Source organism: Manihot esculenta, chromosome 2, assembly GCF_001659605.2.
Source record: "Manihot esculenta cultivar AM560-2 chromosome 2, M.esculenta_v8, whole genome shotgun sequence".
NCBI classification, from domain to species: Eukaryota; Viridiplantae; Streptophyta; class Magnoliopsida; order Malpighiales; family Euphorbiaceae; genus Manihot; species Manihot esculenta.
The window spans coordinates 2,049,603-2,063,944 of record NC_035162.2 but is presented as its reverse complement, the minus strand read 5'-3'; the positions used below and the strand labels follow the sequence as shown (position 1 = coordinate 2,063,944).

General features: G+C 32.8%; 3 protein-coding genes across 8 annotated transcripts; 1 reads left to right on the top strand and 2 right to left on the bottom strand.

Moving 5' to 3' along the window:
- The first annotated feature begins 1,996 nt into the window (after positions 1-1,996).
- Positions 1,997-7,930, top strand: LOC110608697 (probable copper-transporting ATPase HMA5). 4 transcript variants are annotated; one of them, XM_021747973.2, is made up of 7 exons: positions 2,289-2,424; positions 2,787-2,846; positions 3,362-4,756; positions 4,871-5,125; positions 5,315-5,437; positions 5,572-6,051; positions 6,137-7,930. In XM_021747973.2, the coding sequence occupies exons 3-7, from the start codon at positions 3,455-3,457 to the stop codon at positions 6,551-6,553; spliced, it is 2,577 nt and encodes an 858-aa protein (XP_021603665.1). In that variant the 5' UTR covers positions 2,289-2,424; positions 2,787-2,846; positions 3,362-3,454; the 3' UTR covers positions 6,554-7,930. The 4 variants fall into 4 exon arrangements, with proteins under 4 accessions (XP_021603664.1, XP_021603665.1, XP_043809838.1 ...); XM_043953904.1 differs by having other exon boundaries at positions 2,303-2,424; positions 2,825-2,846; XM_021747972.2 differs by lacking the exon at positions 2,787-2,846 and having other exon boundaries at positions 1,997-2,424.
- Positions 7,160-10,450, bottom strand: LOC110608700 (glutathione S-transferase T1). 3 transcript variants are annotated; one of them, XM_043953906.1, is made up of 8 exons: positions 10,237-10,304; positions 10,039-10,112; positions 9,680-9,827; positions 9,367-9,449; positions 9,220-9,273; positions 8,635-8,714; positions 7,993-8,198; positions 7,160-7,607 (listed from the first exon to the last, which is right to left on the bottom strand). In XM_043953906.1, exons 3-8 carry the CDS (start codon positions 9,695-9,697, stop codon positions 7,395-7,397), a joined length of 654 nt encoding a protein of 217 aa, XP_043809841.1. In that variant the 5' UTR covers positions 9,698-9,827; positions 10,039-10,112; positions 10,237-10,304; the 3' UTR covers positions 7,160-7,394. The 3 variants fall into 3 exon arrangements, with proteins under 3 accessions (XP_043809841.1, XP_043809840.1, XP_043809842.1); XM_043953905.1 differs by lacking the exon at positions 9,680-9,827 and having other exon boundaries at positions 9,367-9,427; positions 10,237-10,450; XM_043953907.1 differs by lacking the exons at positions 9,680-9,827; positions 10,237-10,304 and having other exon boundaries at positions 9,367-9,565; positions 10,039-10,099.
- Positions 10,451-10,967: 517 nt separating this feature from the next.
- Positions 10,968-12,825, bottom strand: LOC110608699 (serine racemase). The gene is made up of 6 exons (XM_021747976.2): positions 12,487-12,825; positions 12,310-12,396; positions 11,985-12,215; positions 11,778-11,851; positions 11,512-11,698; positions 10,968-11,406 (listed from the first exon to the last, which is right to left on the bottom strand). Exons 1-6 carry the CDS (start codon positions 12,660-12,662, stop codon positions 11,160-11,162), a joined length of 1,002 nt encoding a protein of 333 aa, XP_021603668.1. The 5' UTR covers positions 12,663-12,825; the 3' UTR covers positions 10,968-11,159.
- Positions 12,826-14,342: the final 1,517 nt, after the last annotated feature.

Below are 14,342 nucleotides of genomic sequence, written 5' to 3'. Positions count from 1 at the left end.
ACAAACCAACTTAAAAGAATAAAAGTTTTTTTTTCAGTTTCTTTTTTTTAAAATCACATTACATCACATTACAAACGCGAAAGTAACTTTTTTTAAAGTTATATTTTAAAATAACTTTTACATAAATTATTAAAAGATATTTTTTAAAATATTTAAGGCTATATCATATAATAAAATCATTATTTTAATTTTTTTAATTCTATAAAATAAAAATATTTTAAAAAAAAATTAGTCAATTTTTATACAAAAATCAATTTAAAAGGAATGAAAGGTTTTTAGTTTATTATTATATAAATATTTAATATTACTCACATATTAAAATTATTATTATAATTTTTCAGGTGAAAGTAAGCTTTTTTATTTTAATTAAACTATAAAAAAAACTTAATTAAAAGAATTTAAACACAGAATGGTTAAGAATTTATATTTATATAAAATTGCAAATAATTTAAATAATAAAATTAAAATAAATCAATCTTAACAGTTAAGTAAATTTAGACTTTATTGTAACAGTATACAAATATAATAGTTATTTTAGGTAATCCGTTTATTATTTTTTTCATATATGAATTATAGATCATAAAAAGTAAAAAAAAAATAAATAGCTTAAAAATATAATTAAAAACATATTGAGATTCATTATTAATTTTTTAGAATATTATTAACTTTTTAAAAAACATAAAATTTGTAATTAATTATTAATTAATTTTTCAAATAAATACTTTCTCTATCTTATAATTTTTTCATATTTTTTTATTATTTTAAAATAATAGTTCACTTTTTTTATATTATAATAACATATTTTTATAAAAATCACATTTTCAATAAATTTCGTACTCTTTAAGTATTTTTATAAAATTATAATTTGAATAGAAGTTTAATATGTTTAGGACTAAGAACTTCTAATTTAAATAAATTACTAAAATTAAAATTAATGTATATTTTAAAATTAAAGTAATAACAAAATTAAGAATAAATTATATAAAGTTATGAAATTAAAGTGTTTAAATATAATAAATATATCTTTTAAAATTGATTTAATTTATTTTTCAATAAATTTGATTTAATTTTAATTTTTTCAATATTTATTTTTTCTGAGTTTTTCGTGTTGGAATCGCTCCCCCTTTAACATATTCATAACCTCTTTATTGTCTGAACTTCATCAATAAACTACTATATTTTCAGTTTTCACTTGAGCAATAAGAATTCACATCTTTTTCTTTCTTTATCTAAAGTTTGATAAAGCACAAAAAGTTAAAGATTTTTATTTTTGCAACCTTTTTCTTTAAGATGATTCCAATCCTCAATCGTTAAAAGAAGAAATTATAGTAGGATTTGGATTTCAATAATGGATTGGGTGACGTATTAAAGTTTGATAAATTTCTATACCATATATATTCATATGTCCATTTCTAAAGCCACTTATTGAGGAAGACAAAATTGCAGTGCTTGATTACAGTAATTTGTGACAAGATTCACCATCCTGCACCTGCAGTGTGCATGTTTCCTTTTTTCCAAAAAAAAAATTAAGGTTACTAAAGTCCAGAAGCAAAGTGTCACGGCGGCATTATTTCATGATATGATTTTTGGTGGCAGCGACTGCCATGATCATGCAAAAGATCTACACGTAAAGCAATCATATTTGGGATCTATATAATAAATATACTTGACGTTTTTGTTTTTTCAAGTTTCTCTCTATATATATTCGTCTACATATCAGTTCACCATGTCTTTTGAGTAAGCTCTACACAGTTTCCATTCTTTTTCTTTTTCTCTCTAAACCCCCAAATGATAAGGTAAGGGTAACGTAACAGCCATCGTCACTAGTGAACGTACTTACCATTATCACCAAATAAATAAGTTTTTATTTATGATAACTTCATAGCTTCAGAAAACATAGTGGGCTGGAGGACCCAGTAATAATTCAAAAAATGAAAAGCTCCGATTAAATAGTCCCTCCAATTCTCCAACTTTAGCACTATCACTTCTTCTGTGTGCCCACATGGCTACACCGCACGAACCAAATGTCATTGTCTTATAACCAACACCACCTTGTATATATAATTCAAAAATTCCGTTTTCTTGTGCTTTTGCAGGGAAAAGATCACTCGGAGACCGAGGTCGAACACTTTCATGGCCTCCAAGTTACTGGTGTTAGCTTGCGTACGCAATGAAAGCTATGGAGATTTGTCTCCCAGACCTCGCTACCCCTCCATGCCTAAATACCCCAAAGGCTTTTCCGCGTCGGAAAATATTGTCAAGGGGTCGGAGGCCAAGGCTGTGTTTTCTGTCATCGGAATGACATGCGCTGCTTGTGCTGGATCCGTTGAGAAAGCAGTCAAACGCCTTCCTGGTATTCGCGAGGCTGCTGTTGATTTCTTGAATAATCGGGCTCAAGTTTTATTCTATCCGACTTTCGTTAACGTATGTTCTTGATCCATTTGCTTTAATTGTTTTCTTCATCTGTGTGTTCTGGCTTTTCCTCTCTCTCTCTCTCTCTCTTAATTGTTTTTCTTGTTTGTTGAGCAGTGTACTGTGCTTCAAGTAAAAGAAGCCTTAAAAGGATTTTTTTTTTTCAAAAAAAAAAAAATTAAATTATAAAAAGTTGCACTGCGAATTTTTTTTTTTTTAATAGAAAAACGACCTTGAATGCATTTTTATTTCACACTTTTGGTAGTGGAAATGAAACGTGGAATTATTTCCAGAGCTCTTCTGGGATGGTCCCAAATTTGATATTGACTAATTTCTCTACTGCATGTTACTATTTAATGTCGATGGACCTTCAGAAAATAACAAGTTGATCGTGTTCATTATTTGCCTCCAGATGATTTCCAGCACAGTGATAGGTAAGAAAAGGTGTTCTCTTTTCTATTAAAGTTAGAAATGTCCATTTTTTAGGCTATGCACAAGCAAACTTGTGCTTTTTCTTCCATTGAGATAAAAACGTAATGCCTGTTATGATCGTCACATCAGCGTCGAAATCTTGCATTAGAATAGAAGAAGACATGAAGAACATAAATGGGTTTGTGTTTCTAGAATAGGCCAGGCTTGTGAACCCAAACCATGCTAAGCTGGCTGTTAGGATCTATGAGGGTCTTGCCTAATACATTTGGGCCTGTGGAGCCCAGATGGACATGCCCAATTTAACCTTTTATAGACTTCATAGCTCAGGACCTTCAGGTCAGCAGCTGTCCTGTGACGGAAGAAGCATATTTACAGTCATAGCTGCTGATTTGGTTACAGATAGGAACTAATCTAACATGCCTGCTTCTGTTTTACCTATGCTCCTTATGATTTGTGTCTTTAGTTCCACCGTTAATCTCTTTAATGTTCATGACTTTGTAATAACATATATGAATAGGAAGAAACCATTCGTGAAACTATCGAAGATGCGGGATTTGAGGCCAAACTGATTCAAGATGAGACCAGTGATAGATCAACTCAGGTATGCCGGATGCTCATTAATGGAATGACTTGCACTTCTTGTTCTAACACGGTTGAGCAAGCTCTGCAAGCAACTCAAGGTGTACAAAAGGCTCAAGTGGCCTTGGCAACTGAAGAAGTAGAAGTTCATTATGATCCAAAGGTTCTGAGCCACAACCAGCTCTTACAGTCCATAGAGGATATAGGATTTGAAGCCATACTTATCAGTACAGGTGAAGACATAGACAAGATACACCTTAAAGTTGATGGTATAAGGAATGACCATTCAATTGAAGCGATTGAAAATTCTCTTCGAGCACTTCCTGGCGTTCAAAATATAGACATAGACACTGCACTCAACAAATTCTCTATTTCTTACAAACCAGAAATGACTGGTCCTAGAAATTTTATCAAAGTGATTCAATCAATTGGAGCCGGACGATTGAAGGCCATGATCTTTCCTGAAGGGTCAGGAGGAAGAGAAAGCCATAGACGAGAGGAAATTAAGCAATATTACAGATCCTTCCTTTGGAGTTTGGTTTTTACCATTCCTGTATTCTTAATATCCATGGTTTTTATGTACATCCCTGTGATTGAGCATCGATTGGAGACTAAAATAGTCAATATGCTGACTACAGGAGCAATTTTGAGGTGGGTTCTATCCACTCCAGTGCAGTTCGTCATTGGCCGACGATTCTACACGGGGGCCTACAAAGCATTAAGGCATCATTCTGCTAATATGGATGTTCTGATCGCCTTAGGAACAAATGCAGCCTACTTCTATTCGTTCTACTCTGTGTTGAGAGCTGCTGCTTCTCCAGATTTCATGGGGACAGATTTCTTTGAGACTAGCTCAATGCTTATATCATTCATTCTACTTGGAAAGTATCTAGAGGTTTTGGCTAAAGGAAAGACATCCGAGGCCATTGCTATGCTTATGGACTTGGCACCTGAGACAGCAATATTATTGACTCTAGATGATGAAGGAAATGTGATTAAGGAAGAAGAGATTGATGGCAGATTGATACAAAAGAACGATGTGATTAAAATCCTGCCTGGTGCAAAAGTAGCTTCAGATGGTTTTGTCATATGGGGTCAGAGCCACGTCAATGAGAGCATGATAACAGGAGAAGCAAGGCCAGTGGCAAAGAGGAAAGGTGATCCTGTGATTGGGGGTACAGTGAATGAGAATGGAGTATTGCATATTAAGGCTACAAAGGTTGGATCAGAAAGTGCTCTTTCGCAAATTGTTCGTCTTGTTGAGTCAGCGCAAATGGCTAAAGCTCCAGTGCAGAAATTTGCTGATCGTATTTCCAAGTTCTTTGTGCCTCTGGTAAGCATATAATTTCATCAATGAATTGAATATATATATATACATATATATATATATATATATATTATATTATATATAAGCAACAAGTTGTAAATAATTAACCATCTTTTTCAGGTAATCATTATTTCATTCTCTACTTGGCTTGCCTGGTTTTTAGCTGGGAAGTTCCATGTCTACCCGAAATCTTGGATACCAAATTCTATAGACAGCTTTGAGCTTGCTCTCCAATTTGGAATTGCTGTTATTGTTATAGCCTGCCCGTGTGCTCTTGGTTTAGCAACTCCAACTGCTGTCATGGTTGGTACAGGAGTTGGTGCATCTCAGGGTGTTCTAATCAAAGGCGGCCAAGCATTAGAAAGTGCACACAAGGTTAATCACAAAACTATCTTTCCTTCTGTTAATTAGTAACTTGTAATATATGACATTCTCAACATATTCATATATACTGTTTCAACTTTCAAGACCAAATCCACCAATCTGCTTGAAACTGTAATGAATATGTCGTTGGCCTTTCAGTACTCAATGTGCTTCTAATGGGTCTAATTATTGATCTTGCAGGTGAATTGTATTGTGTTTGACAAGACAGGAACTCTTACAGTTGGAAAGCCAGTGGTTGTTAACACAAAACTCTTCAAGAATATGGTACTAGGAGATTTTTACGAACTTGTTGCTGCGGCTGAGGTATGTTATTATCCTTAAAACTCACTTTTAACTGGTTGTTTTGGAAATACCACTTTAAATCTTAGACCTCTAAGAGAATTCACTGGAATATTAAGAAACAAAACCTTTAACATCTGGCTATCTATCTATAACAGGTAAATAGCGAGCACCCTTTGGCCAAAGCTATTGTAGAGTATGCCAAGAAATTCAGAGAAGATGAAGAGAGCCCTGTTTGGCCAGAGGCACAAGATTTCGTCTCCATTACTGGCCATGGAGTAAAAGCTATTGTCCGCAACAGGGAAATAATAGTAGGAAACAGAAGCTTAATGCTCGATAACAACATTATCATTCCAGTTGATGCTGAAGAGATGCTTGCAGAAACCGAAGAGATGGCTCAAACCGGGATTTTAATCTCTATAGATCGAGAAGTCATTGGATTACTAGCCATATCTGATCCGCTGAAACCAGGAGCACGTGAAGTCATTTCCATTCTCAAGTCTATGAAAGTAAGGAGCATAATGGTGACAGGTGACAATTACGGAACCGCCAATTCCATTGCTAGGGAAGTTGGGATTGAAACTGTTATGGCAGAAACCAAACCTGAACAGAAAGCAGAGAAAGTGAAGGAGTTACAGGTACATGTGCACCATAGTTTTTCCACTAGCTAAGATCTCACAAGTGGTGACAATATTTTTCAACTTTAATCTCTATTATTTGCAGGCCTCAGGCTATGTAGTGGCAATGGTTGGCGATGGAATAAATGATTCACCAGCACTTGTAGCAGCAGATGTTGGAATGGCAATTGGTGCAGGCACAGATATCGCCATAGAGGCAGCTGACATAGTTCTGATGAAGAGCAACCTGGAGGATGTGATTACTGCTATAGACCTTTCCAGGAAGACTTTTTCTCGTATTCGTCTAAACTACATTTGGGCTTTGGGTTATAATTTACTAGGCATCCCAATAGCAGCTGGGGCACTTTTTCCTGGAACTGGATTCCGTTTGCCCCCATGGGTTGCTGGTGCTGCCATGGCAGCTTCTTCAGTCAGTGTGGTAATGTGTTCTCTCCTGTTAAAAAATTACAAGAGACCCAAGATATTGGAAAATCTAGAGATTCGTGGAATAAGGATCGAGTGACCAATGACCGGTTGTCGAACCTTCTTTTTTTTTTTCCATATTTTTTTAGGTGTTATATAGCAAAGAGTTTTAGAGCATTGCCAGGACCAGCTAAATGATGATGGTGAATAGCATTCTTTTCCTTTTCCCGTTTTGTAGATATAAAAATTCCTGTATATATGTGGCTGTAAATGAAAGATTGAAGGCGCATGATAAAATTCTTGACTCTTGTTGTTTTGACAGATAGCCAGTTAGGCAAGTGTGTATTAATTTCACCAACTCGAGAAAGTAGAATCTAACATGCAACGCCTCTTATCAGAGTTTCCTAAAATCTGTAAATGTAAATGACAGCAAAGAAAATCAACCTTCTCTAGCTAAGAAGCAATCAAGATGGGGATCGTTGTTTTTGTTTCGACTCTTGAGAGGAACATCTTAACCCCAATTGATGTTGCAATTTCCTTTTAAATAGTTAGCTACAAAATAAAAACCCAAGATATACCTTTCTCTCTACAGTAATCAAGTATTAATCGCTGACGTGATGTCTCTAATTTAATGAAAAATCCATACTTTTTGTGTTCTTTCATTAAGCTGCTAAAGAATTTTATTGATCCAAGTTTCTTTAGTTAGTTTGGGGTAACCAAGGCAATTTTCTTGCATCAATTGGATTCTTGTCGAAGGACTACAATGTTAAGAATGAAGACAATCGACATCTTAACAAATGCGCTAGACGCAATTGCAGCATTACTAAACGTATCTTTGAAAGTTAATCTCCCAAGGCTCTCAAGCAAACGGAACACACACCAAAAGAAAAAGGAAAAACAGATGCAAGAGCCTGTACAAGACAAACACAGTGGAACAACTTTTACATCTTTGAGGGCAACGTTGTTGTCAAGCTTAATTGAGTCTCACTGTTTTCCCCAGTTGACCTCTGCTTTTGCAGCCTGGCTTTGGCTTTAAAGAGGATTTTATGTACTTCATCAAAGTGAGGCCTTGTCGCATATCTTGTATCTTTGATCCATTGCTGAACTTTCTCATATGGAGCAAGTATCCGATTGTGATCATTTTCATCCAAAACCTAAATCACAGTAAATTTTACAGTGAGATCATCACACTAGTAACTTCTTTATGCAAAATACAAGAGAAACAGACTAGTGAATTTCTAGCCAAACGACCATATATAATCATCAGCAGCATATCGTAATCCTAGAGAGATATCAACCAGAGTCGTTGTCCTCTAGCTTTCTCTCATCTATGACATAAAAGAAACACCAGAACTGGAGGAAAAAATAAGAAAAGGGGCCCACTCTGCTTGATAGAACAAGTGACTGCATAAGCTAAAAACAGAGGTTGATTAAACATATATCCCCATGTAAAATAATTTAATGCATTCATCAGAAATATATATATAAGTGCTGTTTTTATGGAAATAGATTCCTCTCTTCTATATCACTGAACTTTACCTCCAGTTGCATTATTTCACACACAAGACTTAGATCTGCTATAGATGGTTGATTGCCACCTAGCAAAAATCGTCCACTCCCTTGGAGCCAAAAGGACTCTATCTTTGATAGGGATGAAGAGAGAACTTTCTCAGCATCAGAGGCAGCTTGTGGATTCAGGGGTAGGCCAAGTGCAGGAGCAAGTGCAGTATTCACAACATATGTAACTAAAGAAGAAGCATCAAATTGAAAAGAAGTAAACCAATCTAACAATTTGCAGGGCAAAAAAAGCATTAGAATTGCATTAGATGAAAGTCACACAAAAACAACAATCCTGAAAAAAAAATTGAAATGAGATGCTTCATCACGGAAACTACCTGCAAATCTGCAACATATCAATTAAAGTGATATACTTTCTAATAATGCAACACAAATTAGTGGTTAATCTCTGTATATATACTCTCAGCTCCTAACTTATACACACGCAGGAAACCTGATACACACTTCAAAAATGTAGGCCAGGGGCAAAAATATGTAACAGAATCAATGCAAAACTACCAGCTTATTTATGCATATATCTGAGTTACAAGCATGTTATGAAACTCAAAATAAACATCATAATATATATTCCCAAAGCTCAAGATCAAATAAAATATAAAGCACCTGCTCCCTGGCGTAAATTAGAGTGGTGCCAATCCAACACCGAGTGAATCTTAGCTTTCTTGAAAAAGTCAGCTGGATACCTTATGTTAAGATGGGTACAGGTAAAATTGTTAGGCAAGAAGCTGAGGCATTAAAATTAGAAAATAAAAATGAATGCAGGAATCCTTTACAATATAAAGATCCCTCAATCAAAAGTATACTTGACACGATAGACACCAATAGGTCCAATGCTACATGGATATAAAAATAATAAAATGGGATTTTGTAGAGGTATCAGATTTATTAAACCTTTAGTTTAGAAAAAAAAGGCATGGCTATATAAATCAAAGTTAACCACTTTCTAAGTTTAAAAGAAGATGATATATCAATAAGTTAGCTGGAGACCATACTGATGCTAAGGCATCTTCTTTGTTGCTTTGCATGTCTTTTGGAACTTTAAGACCAGCAGACAATAGACACATACTCATATCAATATACATTTTTTTTTTCTGTTACCAGTTGATGCGTTTTACATGTTTAATTTGTTCATTTCATATAAATAAATAACCAGAAATTCAACTATAACTGACAAGTGACTGTACTTACCAATGATCAGCAACTCCAGGAAATACACAAGCAAGATAGATAAGGATTGCATGACTGCAAATAAATAAATAAATAACTAAGGGGAATTGTTAAGAGGGAAGCAGGGATCATATAATTGCAGAACTCAGAGAGAGCATTTTTAAGCACCTTTCAAACAGCTTGAATCGTCCATCAACTATAGCTGGCACTTTTCCCATAGGGTTTATTTCTGAAATCACATGTTGAGAAAAAGGAATTACAAGCGGTAGCTGTTTTATTTTGTGCTTCTTCTATTTTTAGGTTGTGTAGCTGCGATCTTTACACATGGTAAAAGGCAATTGCTACTTGAAATTTCTTCACCTAACAACTACAACTGACACTGTGTTAGAGCAATTTCTTATGGAATACAGGATTAGTTTTGAATCAATAAAGGAAACGCTAGCAAAACCCTGAAGAGCGAAGCTTAGCTCCAATTCTTTAATGAAACTAGTCTCTCCATTCCATGTTAGACTGATGGCATGATTCCTTAACAACTCTTATATAGAAACGAAGAAGATTCACTTGAAAAAAGTTTGCTATCACTTCAATCTCTCCTCACTTCTCCCTCTTTTTCCAATTATAATAGTAATCTACAATTCAAAATTAATAGTGGAAATTACTTATATTGGTCATCATGAGAAGACGTCAACAATAACACTGTAAATTGCAAAAATAACTGCGACAGTATGCGAGGCACAAGAATCTGTAACCATTGAACTTGGTAAGATTAGCATTGTCTGATGTTTCCTAAACCAATTAACCTAGAAACATTAAAACAAGAACAGGAAAGAAAGGAGAAACCTTTGAATTCAGGAGATAACTGCTGGCGCTTGGTTATGTCTGTTCTGACTTCCTCAAAGTCTATCCCGTTTACTCTGTACATAAACACCCAAATTAAATTTACTCAGAACAAAACCAAAATCTACCATTAAATTTGCAACCAAACACCAATTTATACGGAATCGAGAAAACTACAAATAAAAAGCAAATACTAATTACTTGCAGAAGATGATAACGGCTCGTGAAGGCTGGGACATTCGATCTGCATATACTTTCAGCTTCATCTTCTTTCCCTCTCTCACTCGTTCTCGTTGAACTGTCTATCTGGCTATCGATTGTTACAGTTGACTTCTGGTTTCTCTGCCTTTACAATAAGCCGAAAAAGAAAAAGGCTTGTAGTAAGGACGTTGAAAGAGAGAGAGAGAGAGAACGTACATTGCACCGAGTTAACCCGGACTTCTCCTTTTTTATTTATTTATTTTTTCGACGATTATAGTTTCTCCCTTCTTTTTTAAATTTAATTAATTGTTTATTAATTTTTTTATTTAAAATAAATAAATTAAAATTTTTAATTTAAAAAATTAGTATAAAAAATTAAAATAATGTAAAATTTCATAAGAATTCCTTTAATTTTTTTTTATTTTTATAAAGTAAATCATATGAAATAAAAAATTGGTCGAAATTAGTAACTTTGATTATAGTCGGCGACTTTTGTTGTATGTTACGTTTTATAAATTGAGGTCCCTATGACAGAATGTATTTCCTTAGGCAATTCCTTTAATGAAGTACAGAGACCTAAAGGAATTTGATTTGCTTATAGGACATAGATTGCATTTATTATACTTGTTTTTTATTCTGCTTTGAAGTCGTCAATCTCTTCAGATTAATTTTTGTCAAATTTTAGTGAAACATATATGTTCTGTTGTTCAGTTGTTTTTCTATTATTGATATGTTAGGGAAAATGAAATATGATTTTACTAAAATATACCAAATCATGATGAGGGAAAATGAGAAATCAAATGGAAAATGATTTCCATCCAAAGTAAAGTATAACAGATAAAGAGAAAATAAAATAATACTCAAAACATTTGTCCTTAATCGTTAAGTAGAGAAGCTTCAGGGGAAAGCGAGGACCAAATAGATCAGCTTCTGAATGAATCCCAGACTACACCAAGATCCATATTACCTCCTGAAAGTACGATGGCTATGTTGCGGCAATCCTTCCACCTGGGGTTTTTTTGGAAACTGTCACTTAAAACAGCTGCAAGCCCAATAGCTCCACTAGGTTCTGTCGTAACTTTCAGAATCCCAAAACAGAGTTTCATGGCTTCTACAATCTCCTCATCTTCCACAACTATAACATCATCTACAAGATCACGAACTATAGGCCTGCCTCATCACAAGGTATGAAGAATAAGAGCCAGAATGTAAAGAAACAAAAACAGAAAATGGGAAAATCAAGCGAGCATTCTCAACGCATGTGGTTGCTTTTACCACGTCAAATTTCCAAGAAAAGCTCGGAGCCCATCAGCAATAGTGTTGGTTTCAGGCAGTCTTACAATTTCACCAGCTGCTTTGGATAGAGCTGCATCATTAGCTCCCCTAGGTTCAGCAGCTAAAACTCGAATACAAGGGTTTATAGCCTTAGCAGCCACTGCCACCCCCGATGTTAAACCACCTCCTGTAATTTGTAAACTAGCTCATTTAGCAATGAAAACATAGAAAAATCAAGTTATGGACCAACAAGTTGTGAAACAGACCACTTATGGGAACTATTATAGTGTCTATTTGAGGGGCTTGCTCCAGAATCTCCAATACTATGGTACCATGTCCACTGCAAATAAAATCAACCATTGAAACGGCAAGCATAGATTCGTGATACAAGTTCATTACACAGTTGCATGCATCTTCTTTATAATACTAAGATAACAGTGTCTAGGACATCCTCAGATACAGAGGGACTGTACCTTATAACGCGGCCATGGTTAGATGAAGGAACAAGAGTCGCACCGGTGGCTTCCAATACCTTGGCTGCAGTACTTTCCCTCGACTGCATTGACGGCTCGCTCAATATAACCTGACCACCGTAACGTTTGACATTCTCAATTTTGCATTTCGGGGCATTCTTTGGTACAATTACATAAGCTGGGATCCCACGTAATTTTGCAGCCAAAGACAATGCTGCAGCATGGTTGCCACTATTCATGTACGATGTAAATTAGACAAACAGTCAACCATGTGAATCAGAAAACATCATATGACTTGACAAAACATGGATAACTTGCGACAAACCTGCTATGTGTTGCCACCCCCTTAGCTGCTTGATCATCATCAAGAGAAAATACAGCATTGCAGGCCCCTCTGAATTTGAATGCTCCCCTGGAAAGAACATAAGAAAGCAAGGATCTTATGAAGGTTGTTGCTGGAAAGACATTGACGAATACAAAAACCAGTAAAGTAGATTCTCACACTTTCTGAAAAGATTCACATTTAAAGAACAGCTTCCTCCCCGACATAGTGTTCAGAGATTCCGAGGTAAGGACTGGTGTTATGTGAATAAATGGCTTGATACGCACTTGTGCTTCTCTTATGGAAGAGATATCAGCAGCATACTTCTCTGTGCTTATATGGTTGTTCATTTCCATCACTGCGCTGCCAATCCAGGTTAATAATACAAGATAAACAAATTTTTTTTATATGATAAAGCACATAAATTTTTCTAAAAACAAAGAGGAGGAAAAACGAAAGATACAGTGGAGATTGAATAATCTGCTAATATCATATACTGCTATTTATACAAAATCTGAAAAATAAAATTTTATTATTTGTTGAACTCATCTTTCTCATTGAAATTTTGTTTATATAAAATCTTTTTTAAAAATTAAAAGATGCAGGAACATTAAACTTTTAAAGAAATCGTTGATTTTAATTAAATAAAAATTCTTTTTATTATAAGATATTGGACATATTGAAATTGAAAAAGATCTTATTCAATCTTGTTGAGTGAATTAGGTTTAATTTAAAATTACACTTATACCCTTATGGGAAATAAAAGAAATTAAAATTTAGTAGTATAAAAATTTTAAATTGCTCTTAAATAAAATTTATTAAAAGTATCTTATAATAATTATTAAAAAGCAAAGATTTTTTAAAATTTCATACCATTAATTAATTTTTTAATGAAATTAAGCCATAATAATAATCTCTTATTTAATCTTTTTTTTAAAGGTGAATAATTCATTAAGTACTAATTTATTATATATATATATAAAATATTACATCACATATTAAAGTCATTATTATAATTTTTCAGCTTTATAGTGTGAAAGTATGTTTTATTTTTTTTCATCTTTTTGATTAATTTTTATACAAATAAATTTAATATTTTTTTAGTTTATTTTAAAAAATATTTAATGTTACATCATATAATAGAATTATTATTTTAATTTTTTAGTTTTCTCCATCTATCTAGAATATATAGAAATGGGAAGAGTAGAAAAAATAATTGCATTGCCAAAATTGTCCATAATAATTTTACTTGATTATTATAAAAAATTAAATGTATTTAAAATTAATTAATTTTAATTTTTATATTTAAAATATTTAGAGTTTATTTAAATTTAATATACTTAACTCTATTTTCACTTAAATTCAATTTCATTATAATTCTAAATAAAATTTTATTATAATAAACACATTGGAAAACGTTACTATTGTAAAAATTACTAGTGCTCCTAACAAAAATAATAAAAATAATGTTTACTAATATTTTTTTAATTATGTTTTCTTATAATAATGTTATTTTCAATTATAAAAAAAAACTATTAATTACTCTTCAAAAACTAACTTAAGAATAAAAAAATAAAAATTTATAATAATATAAAAGAGAGGAGGGAGAGAATAATGATTATACCGAAATTACATATTCATTATAATTACATATTCAAAATTTATTCATTTTAATATTTAATATTTGAATTATTTTAGTGTTTTATATAAATTTAAAATATTTAATCAGATTTATACTTAAATTTTATTTAATTATTGTTAAATAAGATTTTATTTTATTAAAAACACAAAAACGTTATTATTATAAAAATTATCAGTGTTTGTAATAAAAATAATTCTTAATACTGTTGTAAATTTTAATGATAGTAATTTTTAATTATAATTTTTTATTAATATTTTATTATTTTATGATAAAAATAAAAAATTATTGATTAATTTTACAAAAATTTTACTTACAACTTAAAACAATGGAAAATGTAATAATATATATGTATATATAAAGATAAAAAGGAGTGGAATTTTCCATCCGACAATCC